Source organism: Corvus moneduloides, chromosome 16, assembly GCF_009650955.1.
Source record: "Corvus moneduloides isolate bCorMon1 chromosome 16, bCorMon1.pri, whole genome shotgun sequence".
In the NCBI taxonomy this organism is placed as follows: domain Eukaryota; kingdom Metazoa; phylum Chordata; class Aves; order Passeriformes; family Corvidae; genus Corvus; species Corvus moneduloides.
Genome location: NC_045491.1, coordinates 1,072,969 through 1,086,238, shown reverse-complemented (window position 1 = coordinate 1,086,238; position 13,270 = coordinate 1,072,969). Strand labels below are relative to the sequence as shown.

At 39.8% G+C, this 13,270-nt stretch overlaps 1 protein-coding gene across 2 annotated transcripts in view; it reads left to right on the top strand.

Annotated features, from left to right (window-relative positions):
* Positions 1–12,402, top strand: part of SMG1 (SMG1 nonsense mediated mRNA decay associated PI3K related kinase) — a 60,596-nt gene extending 48,194 nt beyond the window's left edge. For both annotated transcript variants that reach the window (XM_032125495.1, XM_032125494.1), the window contains 15 exons: positions 584–856; positions 985–1,219; positions 1,536–1,762; positions 2,915–3,065; positions 3,155–3,344; positions 3,566–4,035; positions 5,024–5,161; positions 5,992–6,144; positions 6,478–6,657; positions 6,875–7,102; positions 7,528–7,739; positions 7,943–8,049; positions 8,753–8,932; positions 9,059–9,165; positions 9,827–12,402. In XM_032125495.1, coding sequence (XP_031981386.1) covers positions 584–856; positions 985–1,219; positions 1,536–1,762; positions 2,915–3,065; positions 3,155–3,344; positions 3,566–4,035; positions 5,024–5,161; positions 5,992–6,144; positions 6,478–6,657; positions 6,875–7,102; positions 7,528–7,739; positions 7,943–8,049; positions 8,753–8,932; positions 9,059–9,165; positions 9,827–9,904 — 2,929 coding nt within the window. In that variant the 3' untranslated portion in view covers positions 9,905–12,402. The remainder of the gene's footprint in view (positions 1–583; positions 857–984; positions 1,220–1,535; positions 1,763–2,914; positions 3,066–3,154; positions 3,345–3,565; positions 4,036–5,023; positions 5,162–5,991; positions 6,145–6,477; positions 6,658–6,874; positions 7,103–7,527; positions 7,740–7,942; positions 8,050–8,752; positions 8,933–9,058; positions 9,166–9,826) is intronic.
* The last annotated feature ends 868 nt before the right edge of the window (positions 12,403–13,270 follow it).

Below are 13,270 nucleotides of genomic sequence, written 5' to 3'. Positions count from 1 at the left end.
AATTTGGAGTAAATATAAGAAACTCCATTAAGAATACTGTTCCAGAGTTTAATCTGTGTACTTCAACATGAAAATCAAGTAACACTGCCCTGAAATGAACAAATGAAGAATTCCTGTTTGTGACTTCAGGGTAATGATATTTCAGGTTTTAGAAACTTCTAGTATTGAAAAATCAATTAAGGAAAGATTTTATTTTTTAATCTAGATTTTCAAGCAGTTTCTGATTCTTTTTTTCTTCTAAAGTCAGGCTGTTTCAGCATTATTATGACTTGTCTTAGATTATATTTAAGGTGATCTACATTGTATTCAAACATTTACTCTGAAACCTGTTTCCTTCCTTTTTGTCTTGTATTCATTCTTTGCCTCAAGGACAACTGTCAAAGTCCTTGCAAATAGGTGTGAAATACGGTGCATTCCAGGACTTTATAAAAGCAACTTTAGGGTAGTCATCAACTGCTTGTTTGTAAGAATTAGGTGATACAGGAATGGCTCAAATACTGGTATTTTTCCTACCTACAGAGCAGAATGCAATCTTTTACCACCTGAGAAGGGAAAATTTAGTCAGCGTACTTTTTCTTTCCAGGTATGAAATGCAGTACGCTCCTCAGCCGCCTCCGAGCATGTGTCAGTTCATAACGGCCACGGAAATGACCCTGCAGCGCTATGCAGCCGACATCAACAGCAGGCTGATCAGGCAGGTGGAGCGGCTGAAGCAGGAGGCAGTCACTGTGCCTGTGTGCGAGGAGCAGCTCAAGGAGATCGAGCGCTGCATCAAAGTGTTCCTGCACGAGAACGGCGAGGAGGGCTCGCTGAGCTTGGCCAGCGTCATCATCTCCGCTCTGTGCGCGCTGACGAGGTGAGTTCCCTCCTGGGAGGTTCCACCTGAGCTCCTGCTGGAGACCACATCACAGGAATAGTCAAGTGAGGGAATTGTGTCAAGAGTGCAACAGCAGGCGTGTTGTCTAAGTGTCTCAATTCATCCAGGCGAAACCTGATGATGGAAGGCGCAGCGTCGAGTGCTGGAGAGCAGCTGGTTGATTTGACTTCCAGAGATGGAGCCTGGTTCCTGGAGGAGCTTTGCAGCATGAGTGGGAATGTCACGTGCCTTGTGCAGCTGCTGAAGCAGTGTCATCTTGTACCCCAGGACTTAGATATTCCAAACCCCATGGAAGCATCAGAAGCTGTCCACTTAGCCAATGGAGTATATATCTCACTTCAGGTGATTCTTCTATGTTACTTTTTGCCCCCATCCATCAAGGCTTCAGCTAAGTCATTCTTAATGGATTCTTCCTTAACAGGCTAAATGTTTGTTTATGATGCTGCTGAGATTTTTTCATAAGTCTTGCTCCTTGACTGCTGATTTCTTCAAAGTTAATTAAAGAGTAGACTTTGGACTCTTGGCTGACCACCACGATGTTATATTTTAGATAATGTGTGCTGCATAGTGGTGTAGTACTAAAATGACAAAAGATGTTGCATGTGATACTTTTTGAGAGGGAGAAATTTCTTATTTTTTCATGCTTGCTTCCCAACAGGAATTGAACTCAAACTTCCGACAGATCATTTTCCCTGAAGCACTTAGGTGCTTAATGAAAGGAGAGTATACTTTAGAGAGTATGCTCCATGAATTGGATAATCTTATAGAGCAAACAACTGATGGAGTGCCTTTGCAAACGTTGGTTGAATCTCTCCAAGCCTACTTACGAAATGCTGCTATGGGTATAGAGGAGGAGACACATACTCATTACATTGATGTTGCAAGGTAAATCACCTATTTTTTTCAGTTCAGGTGTGAGAGAGTGAAGACTGAAGAACATTAGTTTGTCTAAAATTATTTTTTGTTTGATATATAGGCTTTTCTTGCCCAAGAATACCCTTAAGCAGAGTGCAGGGTCTAAAGTGTACACTTCTTTCCTGTCTGCGTGTTTGTGTGTTTATCCACATGCATACACAGAAATATGGAGCTGTGGCAACTTACATCTGCCTAAAGCTGACTTTTGGTAGTCAACTTTTTCCAAAATACGCAGTTGTGATTTTATATTTGAAGTTAAAGGATGCTAAAAATAGGAACTAGTTCATTAGTTTGTGGGAGGAACCTGTGAAAGGGAGAGCTTGTAACCATGGCACTCTTCATCAGGAGCTTTAATGAGCAGCTTTTGCTTAATGAGTCAGTGACTTGATTAAAAAATGAAAATGAAACAAAACCCTAACCAAACAGACAGACTTGTGCATCTTGTAGTGTGGGACTATCTTTCTGGGTAAGTGCTTGGTACACAATTAAGCCAATTCAAAATCTTCCGGTGACGTTTCCCTTGGGCCAGTTGTGGTGGCTAAATGAGTGGTACAGGGAAGGCTGCTGTACCTGTTGAAAACAATTTACTTTTTTTCTCTTAGTTTAGTTTTCCTCCTGGTTTGCCCATTGGCAAGCCTGCTCAGCTGGTTAGTTGAAGGTCAAAAGTCACATATGGGAAGGAGGGGATAAAACCACCCTTCAGGAGCAACCAGCTCTTAAGACCTCATCCTCCACCTTTTCACTCATGCTCCTGTCATTTGTAAATGTGCATGTTATAAACCCAGTGCTTGCTTTTCAAGGATGAAAGTTGATATTTACATCACTAACTATTCATAACTTTATCATGCTCATAGAAAGTACAGTCTTTGTCTTCTACCTGTATTTTAAGTTAGCTTTGTAACTGGTCATGTAGTACAGTCCTGTTGTATTTGATATCCTTCACTGTTGTAAGACCAGCATTGGGACTCATGTGAAAACAGGGCAAAGAGGGTGGGAAAAGCCTTGTCCAGATGCAACTTAATTCCAATCTGTTCTATCTGTGGGATCAGTCAGCTTAAGAAAATTCTATTTATTGTGGACTAAACAAAACCATGTAATTTTATTTCTTCTTTTCCTTTTAAGAGTACTTCATGCTCAGTATGGTGAACTGATTCAGCCAAGAAATGGTTCAGTTGATGAAACTCCCAAAATGTCAGCTGGTCAGATGCTTTTGGTAGCTTTTGACGGAATGTTTGCTCAAGTGGAAACTGCATTTGGTTTATTGATTGAAAAGGTATGGATTTGTTTTTGGAGTGCTGTTTGAGTCAGAATTAGGAAACTTTTAAAAAAACCAAACTAATTAATTTCCTTTACATTGCTCAGCTAAACAAGATGGAGATACCTCTTGCTTGGCGTAAGATTGACATAATTAGGGAAGCCCGCAGCACCCAAGTTAACTTCTTTGATGATGACAATAATCGGCAAGTTCTGGAGGAAATTTTCTTTCTGAAGAGACTGCAAACAATTAAAGAATTTTTCAGGCTCTGTGGTACCTTTTCTAAAACACTGTCAGGTAAAAAAGTTATCAAATATTCAGTATGCCTTTATCCACTTCCCATTCCAATCAGAAGAATGTGAAACGGTCACTTTTGTTGTAACTTACCCTTGATATATGGTAAAGAAGCAGAAATTAAAAATGAATTCCTGTGCTTTCACTCTGTAAGTCAGATATTATTTTTTTGGATGCATCAAATGCTTTGTTTGTAACAAAAATATTACCTTTCACTTTTAAAGGAATCAGTTCACTTGAAGACCAGAATGCAGTAAATGGACCTGTTCAAATTGTCAATGTGAAAGCCCTTTACAGGAACTCTTGTTTTAGTGAAGATCAAATGGCCAAGCCAATTAAGGCTTTTACAGCAGACTTTGTGAGGCAGCTTTTAATTGGCCTTCCAAATCAAGCTTTGGGACTGACCTTGTGCAGTTTCATCAGCGCCCTGGGTGTCGATATCATTGCTCAGGTAGAGGCTAAAGACTTTGGAGCAGAAAGCAAAGTTTCTGTGGATGACCTGTGCAAGAAAGCTGTGGAGCACAATATCCAGATTGGCAAGTTCTCGCAGCTGGTGATGAACAGGGCCACAGTCCTGGCCAGCTCCTACGACACCGCCTGGAAGAAGCACGACCTGGTGCGGCGGCTGGAAACCAGCATTTCCTCGTGCAAGACCAGCCTGCAGAGAGTGCAGCTGCACATTGCCATGTTCCAGGTGAGAGCCTGGCACAGGCTGGCCATTCCCAGCTGGGGCAAGTGAGCGTGAGTTACAGTGTCTGAGCACAACAAACACGGTGTTTTGTTGAACAAATTCTGAGGTATTTTAATGGACTTGATGAAGTATTTTGGTTTTTATTGTGCTGTAAATATATAAGCAAACAGTGTTACTGCTAGCTTTTTTTTAAGACTGGCTGCTTTACAAGAAACAAATTCGGCAACTTATAAATTCTTTTGAATCAGTACACGTCATTTTTTTCAATAGCAATTAAGTCATTTTTTGGAAAATAGTTTGTTCACTGACTCTTACCAGCAATGCTGTCCCATTCTCCCCATTTTTTTAAAACAGATTATGACTTCAAGGGAGGAGATGGCTTAGAACAGAGGGTTATGAGTTGCTGAATCTGTATCTTCTCTTCAAAGTTCTAGTGCATTAACTGTCTCCTTGCTTCACTCTTTGCTTCATTAAAAAATACAAAGAGTAGCAGTAGCAGTCCTGAAAAATGCTCTTCTGAGACTTTAGATAAATGCCATTGCGTACCTTTTACACTGGTATCCATTGTGTTGTACTACCAGTGATCTTCATTTTATAGTGATTTGTAGGTTTAGGGACAAGGCTTTCTCCATGTCTGTTAATGAACCATTTCATAGACTGGTAAGCAAAATTGTCTTGGTTTTAATGCATCACAAGTGAATTGTTTCTGAATATTGATGGCTTTTCCTTTAGACCAAAAAAAGTGTGTAAATCACTTCTAGTAAATTAATGGACTGATTAATGGTATAAACATCCAAGCTAGCAAAACACAGTTTGCACCTGCTTGTATCATGTAATGCTCTCGAATGATGTAGAACTTTGAGCTGTGCTGCTATTGTCTGACATGCAGCCCTTACAAAGTGTACCAGAGCACTGCAATTGCTGCTTGTGATGCAAAGTATTTTGTGCTGAGCAATATTGATAATCGAGTGTTGCTGTTGCTTTCTTAAAGTGGCAGCATGAAGATCTCCTCATCAGTCGCCCCCAGGCTATTTCTGTCACTCCTCCACCTCGGTCTGCAATTTTAGCCAGCATGAAAAAGAAACTTCACACGCTCAGTCAGATTGAAGCTTCCATTGCAACGGTCCAGGTATGGTTTTGGGGAGGGTTGTTTGGGGAGCAGCATGCTGAACTGACTAACACAAACTGCAGAATCATCCACCACCTTCACATTCTGTTGCCTGGCTTGCTGTTGCACACAAATGTGGAGGTGTTGTCATTGATCTCTTTCAGTCTGTCTGATGGATGCTGTTAGGTTGATGGATTTTGCTGTCTCATGCAAAATGTTCTCTTTGGAACAGCAGTAAATCTCTTCGAAGAAAAATACAAATCTGTGAAAGTACCTTTCTTTCTGAAGGCTGGTAATGATCCTTTAAGTTTGTCTGCCTTAGATCATCCTTACTATTGCTTTTGCTGCTAAATGTCAGAAGTTTCCTTTGTAGGTCTGGGCAAATGAAGTATTCTGTGTGTTATTTTAGATTTCTTTGGTGCCAGTAATATGGAATGTTTAATTGTTTATTAAATACTGCTTAGCTTCCTGAATTTTAATTCCCTTTTTTAGTTGTGAAGGTACTGTCTATATTAATTTCTTGAATTATTTGTGAAACAGTGGAGGACTCCTATGATGTTATATAATTCTTAGTCTAGAAATCTGATTACTTTTGATTTTTTTTGGTGAGTTAAAATTTAGGTAGGTAGACTTTCTATAACAATCAAATCCAGTTGTGATGTGTACTGGAAATAAACTTTTAAACAGCATAAACTAACCTTTGCCAATCATGAGTACCACTGTATTTTACATATATGGGTGTAAGAATGTGTCTGCGTGTGTTACATGTGCATAATTTATTTAAAGTCAGGCTTAGAATGGTGTATAGCAGTATGAATTATCTGTATGGGTTTTTTTCTTCCCCAATGCAGGAGAAACTAGCAGCACTTGAAGCAAGTATTGAGCAGCGTTTAAAATGGGCAGGAGGTGCTAATCCTGCACTGGCCCCAGTCTTGCAAGATTTTGATGCCACTATAGCTGAAAGAAGAAACCTTGTACTGAAAGAAAGTCAAAGAGCAAGTCAGGTACTGCAGATAAGTACAGTACTCTTGACTCCATAAGTGTGTTCACTCTTCATTTCCTGCTCAAGGTTTATGTAGAAGATATTTTTCTGCTCTGCATCTACAGAGCAAATACAGATAACCAAACACTTCTGGGAATCCCACTGGAAAGCAATAGGAATAATCTTTGTGAGAATTGCTGCAGGGTTGGATGACCCTGGGATGATACTGCTCCTGTAACTGAACAGTAGCTGTGTGTTTAAAATTCTCACTTCAAAGGACATGAAAATAAATGCTGTTTGTCTAATAGACAGTTGAAATGGAATAATTTTTCTCACTCTTGCTTTGATTTTTCAGGTCACTTTCCTTTGCAGTAATATCATTCATTTTGAAAGCTTACGTACAAGAACAGCAGAAGCCTTAAATCTTGATGCTGCATTGTTTGAACTCCTCAAACGCTGCCAACAAATGTGCTCCTTTGCATCCCAGTTCAACAGCTCCGTGTCTGACCTGGAGCTTCGCCTGCTGCAGAGAGTGGTAAGCAAAGGGCACAGCAGAACACGAAACGGTTCAGAATCGCTGCAGGGAGTTCTCAGTTCTGTCTTCCATTCCCAGTTAGTGTTATGTACACCTTCAGATGGAGTGTGGCTACAGAGTTTATGCTGTCAGCTGCTAAGCACTTGGCAGTGCTGTCTATACAGGAAGTGAATTTTATCTCAGGGTACAGATAAAGAAATGTTTCTGTTATTTTTAGGGCACTGGTCTTGAACATCCTATTGGCAGCTCTGAATGGCTTCACTCAGCTCACAAGCAGTTGACCCAGGAGATATCTACACAGAGAACAGTACAAACAGAAAGAGAACAGCAAATAGAAACAGTTTGTGAAACAATTCAGAATCTGGTGGATAGTATTAAAACTGTGCTCACGGGTCATAACAGACAACTTGGAGATGTCAAACATCTACTGAAAGCTATGGCAAAGGTACTCCTGAAACATCCTTAAATTTATTCTTCAAGCCCATGTTAATACAGTTAAAGAAAAATAACAGTTGTAGCTTTGTGCTTTGTAAAGTATCTAGAAACAGTAAAATGTGCTTATGCGTATGGAGTTCAAGGCATAACGTTCATGTTTAGGAATTCAGAGAGCTTTCTAGCATTAGTCTTAGCAGGCTTTGGTTGAACTGAACTTTTTATCTCTCTTGACAGTTTATTATAAACACTGTGTTTATAAGTCCTCTAGGTTCTTAATCGGTAAAAAAATTTATCATTTTAAAATTTATTTTCTTGATATGTAACTTCTTGAAAATTCAAATGAGAAACTGAGGGGCTGAAAGGGCTCAGAAATGCTCAACTTTATTCTCTTAGCCAAAATATAGCAGTTGACCTTTTTGCCCATCTTGGTTACAGGATGAAGAAGCGGCTTTGGCAGATGGTGAAGATGTTCCCTATGACAATAGTGTTAGGCAGTTCCTGGGCGAATATAAATCGTGGCAAGATAATATTCAGACAGTTCTGTTTACATTAGTTCAGGTTATGGGTCAAGTCCGCAGTCAGGAACATGTTGAAATGCTGCAGGAAATAACTCCCACCTTGAAAGAACTAAAAACACAGAGCCAAAGGTAAGAAAGTTACCTCGTCTCAGGTGAGAAAAGGCATTTTGCATAACTCCTTTCATGTAGCAGGAACACATCACGGGGCACATACTTGATGATTGTCTTAGAACTCAGAAATATCTTTGCAAAATTTGAATTAATTTAATTTTTGAGTTTTCAGTAAGTCACGTAGTTGTATGAATATTTATCAACTCCATTATGTTTCCCAGTGTCTACAATAATCTGGTGGGGTTTGCATCACCCTTAGTCACGGATACAGCAAATGAATGCTCCAGCCCAACTTCAGCTGCTACATATCAGCCAACCTTTGCTGCAGGTAATACTTGCAAAAGTACAAACATGAAACCACCAGGAAATTATGTTGGAGAGGGGACCATAGCTCTTAATGAATTTTGAAATGCAGACAATTTCTGTAAGATTATAAAAGCCTATAAAATTCAAGTAATTCATCATACAGTGACTGCTTGAGCATAGCCTTTGAGGTCTGTGTTCACCCCACAACACCCAAAATACACAGAAAGCATTGTCACATGTATCAACTGAACTGTGATTTCTGTTGAAATTAGTATTAAAATTTATGGTGACTTAGGAATTAATCTCGAAACCCTACAAAAGCATTCATGTCTGCAAAGTTTTCATTACTTTAAAAGCATGAATAACATTTCTCAGGAGAAATCCTTTCCATTTAAAGGATTACTCTGCTGTCAATATTTGGACTAGGGTGCAGGTTTATAATTTCTAGCAAGAACAAGAATTGCCTTTCATAACTGTCCTATGAATGATAGAGGTTGAGAGGCAATAAAAATTTGCTTAATATAAATCTTAGCGGTGGAATAACACTTCTTGTTTACGAAGTGAAAGAAATTAGAAAATAGATTGAAAATCGGTGCAGAATTTAAAATGCATTTGTTCTGAAAAACTGATAGGTCTATTTGATATGCATTTAATTGTGCTTTTTCTTGCCTCTATAATATGCTATTATTTTGGAGACTTTAAGCACTTTTAAACTTTCTTTACAGCTGTGCGTAGCAATACAGGGCAGAAAACTCAGCCAGAGGTGATGTCACAGAATGCAAGAAAGCTAATTCAGAAAAATCTTGCAACATCAGCAGATACTCCTCCAAACACAGTCCCAGGAACTGGCAAAAGTGTTGCTTGTAGTCCCAAAAAGACAGCCAGGGACCCTAAAACAGGAAAAGGTAAATACAAACCTTAAAAAAAAAAAAAAAAAAAAACCTAGAAAAAAACAACAGCCCAAAAAAAATACCTCAGTGGGTTTCTGTGTGGGAATGTCAAGTTGAATTAACTTCATTTTGTACCTGTAGCCGTGCAGGAGAGGAATTCCTACGCAGTTAGCGTGTGGAAGCGGGTCAAAGCCAAGTTAGAGGGCCGAGATGTGGATCCCAACAGGAGAATGTCTGTGGCTGAACAGGTGAGTTCAAAGTAAAGTGCCAGTACTGGTCCTTGCACTGAATACATGGTAATTAGCAGGTGTGTATGCTGAAGTGGGCCTTCAGGACTGAAACCCTGTTGTGAATGGGGGTTCCTTTGGAGGTGTGAGCTATTCCAGTGCAAATCAGGGCTGCTGCTGCCTTGTATTGCTGCATTCTTTTCGTATTTTTTGCTAGCATAATCTTTTGTTTTTCACGTGGGAGGTTTATGTAAAACCACGAATTAGATAAAACTGCCTTTTGTCTGTCAGTAAGCTAACATTTGTTCCACAGCTGCTGATAGCCAGGGAGAACACGAGATCTGTACAGCTGCCCAAGGGCCAGAACTTGCCTGTGTTCACTAACATAACACAACCACTCCTGTCTCTGGGCAACAGAGTCAGGGGACGCACTCGTCCCCATCTATTTGAGAATGTTGTGGCTGCTTTCAAGATAGGGGCTGTGAATGAGATGATGTGTGATCTTTTTTTGCAGTACAGCTTCTTGTTTCTTGTGTGGACTGCACAAAGTTATGTCTACAGTTATCTTAGATTTTTTCAGTGAAATATTTGCAGGTGACATTCAACAGTAAATTCTAAGATCACTTAAAACACTTTTAAAATTCTAGTTTATTTTTAATTCCTTGTTTGACCTTTTTAATAGGTTGACTTTGTGATTAAGGAAGCAACTAATCTAGATAACTTGGCTCAGCTGTATGAAGGTTGGACTGCCTGGGTATGAGTAGGGAGACAGCAGATCAGTCTGGTTCAGCGAGGTCAGACATCCACCAGAATCAACTCGGCCTCAGGCATCCGTAGCCGCACCACAGTCGGTGGTGATGCATACTGGGGCTTAATCTGAGGAAACCTAGGAAATCTCGGTGCACTGGGAAGTGAATCCTGCAGGATGATAGCTGCACTCAGGGATAAGCTAAACACAATGGTCTGCAACCCCCACGGTCAAGGGTGAACGCTCACCGCTTGAGCAACACGGTTTGTCTTTCTGCTGCGGAAGAACTGCAAACGTGTCTGGGGGTCAGCTGCAGAAAGAAATCAGGATGCTACAAACCGCAGAGTGATTTGGAACTCAATTCCACCTGACCCTGTGAACAATTCAGGAAACACCGAACCCTGTTCAAAGAAAAACAGGAAAATGGGGCCATGAAGAAATCACAGCAAGGGCAGATTTGATGCATTCAGATTCTTGTTCCTCTTGTTACATGGCAGCAGTGCTGGTTGAGTTGACCAGTTAGTACGGGAAAAGGCTACAAAATGTAAACTTCAGAAATGGACTGAAAGCAAAGAGCTGTACATCAGATACATGCTGCATTGGAAGAACTTCTGAGATAGAAGAAAAAGCCTTTGTTCTCTTCTCCCTTTCCTCTTTCCTTTCACTCCTCCCTCCCAGCCTCTCCTTGCATACACCCCTCTTGGCTTATTCTTGTAGGTTAGGCGTACTTCCAATATACTTTTTATTTCAATCCTTCTGCTTCACAGTTTAGTCAAATTAACGACTTAAATTCTGTTTGGTAAACAATTTTTCCAAAAACACTGAAAATATAGAACATCAATGATAACTTATGAGTTGGATGGTCAAATGCAAAATGTAATTTTGGTTATTTTAAAGTCATTTTTGTGATTCTATTATGTACAGTTTCTCAAAATTGTCACTGTGCATTTAAAAGTAATGATTCCTACAGGCATTTGATTTAATGTGCACTTCCCTCTGCTTGCAGTGTACACTTTTTTGTAATTCAAATTGTCCCTCCAATCTCATTCTACTGTGATTGCTGTAGTTTCTTTCGTACGACGTAGCTAATCCAATGTAATCTTTACCTTTTTAAAAACCAGGATAGAGTATCTAGTAGAGTTTTACATTGTTGATGACAGATAAACAATAAAGTGATGTTCTGGTGGAGGTAGAGTGATATGCTTTTTACTTCATTTTCCTAATCCTTTTAGTTCACACTTGTAAATTCTAGTGCTTCACTTCACAGGGGTATACATATAATCCAAGAAATGAAGGACTCTCAAATTTTTGTTCAACTTGATCTGTAAAGATTTCTGCAAAGTAGTTTTCCTTTGCCATATTTCTTCTATAGATGGTTGTTCAGTAATGCATCCATAGGGAATCTTCCAAGGTTTTTTTTAATCAGTTCTCAAAGTTTGATTATGGTCAGAAAAGTCTCTCTAAAAATGGCATCATCTTACTTAGATCAAGGTCCTGCTTGTCTGCTGGTTGTCTAAAAGACTTCTTGCTTCATTTTTTAAGCGGGACACCTTTAGGAAAAGGCAACTTCTTTTCTCAGAGCAAATAAACGCCACAGAATTCAGTTACAGCTGCAGAGTTGTAAAGGTGCTGATAGCTGAAGCAGAAATGCACCCCGGCGGTCTGAACCCAGATGAATTTGTGCAGCTCTGTATAAAAACTTTCTCTTTTGTAAACTTGGTGAATTCATTATGCACAGTTGCTGAAAAATGTGGGAAGATCCTTAATGCCATTTTAGTCACTTTTCAGAGTAAAACCACACTTTCAATACAGCATTTTTTTCTGTCAAAATCCAAGTATTAAAAGATTGGAACCAAGCCCACTACTGGCATAAAATTAATTTAATTGAAAGGGTTTGCAGCAGTTCATCTGAGTAGGAAGCTTGGCTGTTGGTTTTTGGATAATGCCAGGCAAACTTCTGTTCCTTTCAGTATTTGCACTATGCTGACTGCTCTGCCTCCGCAGTAGGTCTTAGAATTCACTTTCTCCTCTGTTGCCAATTTTTTGTGGACATGCACTTTGAAGTGTAAGAGTTTTCAACAGTCATATGGCCTTCCTTGCACTCTGATTGCCTGATTACCTCTAGGGAAGTCACAGGCTTTGCATCTAACAGTACCCGTGCAAACGCATTCCACTGCCCCTGCTTCTGGCCCTCTGCCACGCGCAGCGCAGGAAGAGCTGTTGGAATGTTGCAGTGAAGAACATTCATATGCAGAACAAGACACTTGACACTGTTGGTCCTTTTCATTTTTCTCCAGTTAAAATAACCTTATGAACAATCTGTTGGAGAACTGTAGTGACAGGAGTGTGTTGTACCTGCTGTTTTGTTTCTTGGAAGCTGGGGGGAAGGGAGGGGTAATGCACTCACCTGTGGCTCATGTATTATACCTCTGCCATCCAGAAATGAAACACTTGTGTGGAGATGGGTTCTTACTGCGTAATTTAATAAAGTTTTGAAAAATAAAAATGAATATGTATTTTTAATTTCCTTGCACGCAAAACTGTGTGGTTGTGAATATTACAGGGAAGAGTAAAGTGCCTGATACAAACAAATACAAACCAAACCCCAAATTAGAGACTTCAATTTGCACAGCTAATGCAGAGGAGACAGCTCAGATGTGCAGCAGTTAGTGGGACTCTCACTGTCGACTTGTGTGCTGACACATTTTTCTTGGAAATGGTGACAGCATGGGAGGTTGGTACAGTCTTGGTGAAACCTGAAATTCAGATTCTGCGTCCACACCCTGCATACTAAATAAGACTGCATTAGTTACATTCTCTTAAAAGATGTTTCTTACAAAGACATAAGGGTATTTCCTTTATTTTCAGTAAAACTGGTGTTTACTTTTCTCTGCAGTGAGGCACACCTCAAATAATGCAAGTCTAGAGTCACCTCTCTAAATACATACAAACCAGCTGAAGCTACAGCGTTCAAACACTTCAACTGATGGCAACTTTTTGTTGGCTGCTTACCTGCAGTAAATGTTAACCAAGTAGTTTTTCAGAGCCGAATTCGCATATGTTCAGCAGTTTTGTTACCCCCTCACAATTCTATAGGCTCGTGGTTGAGATGCTCTTGACCCTTTGAAAATGGAGTTTCTAGTTTGCCTCTCTGCCTTCTCCCCTTGTGTAAAGGCAGGATGTGAACATGGCTCTGCCAAATGGGTTGCTGGGATGTGCTAAACTGGAGTCATTAGTGGTGTCCTAGATTATTTTGGTAGGATAATGGTACTGTCAATACAACAGATTGAAAATGTAGCAGATCTATAAAGTTAACAGAAATTAGTTTTGTACTTTGTAGGGACTTCATGGTCTGGTTTTGCTTTGCAACAATTAGTT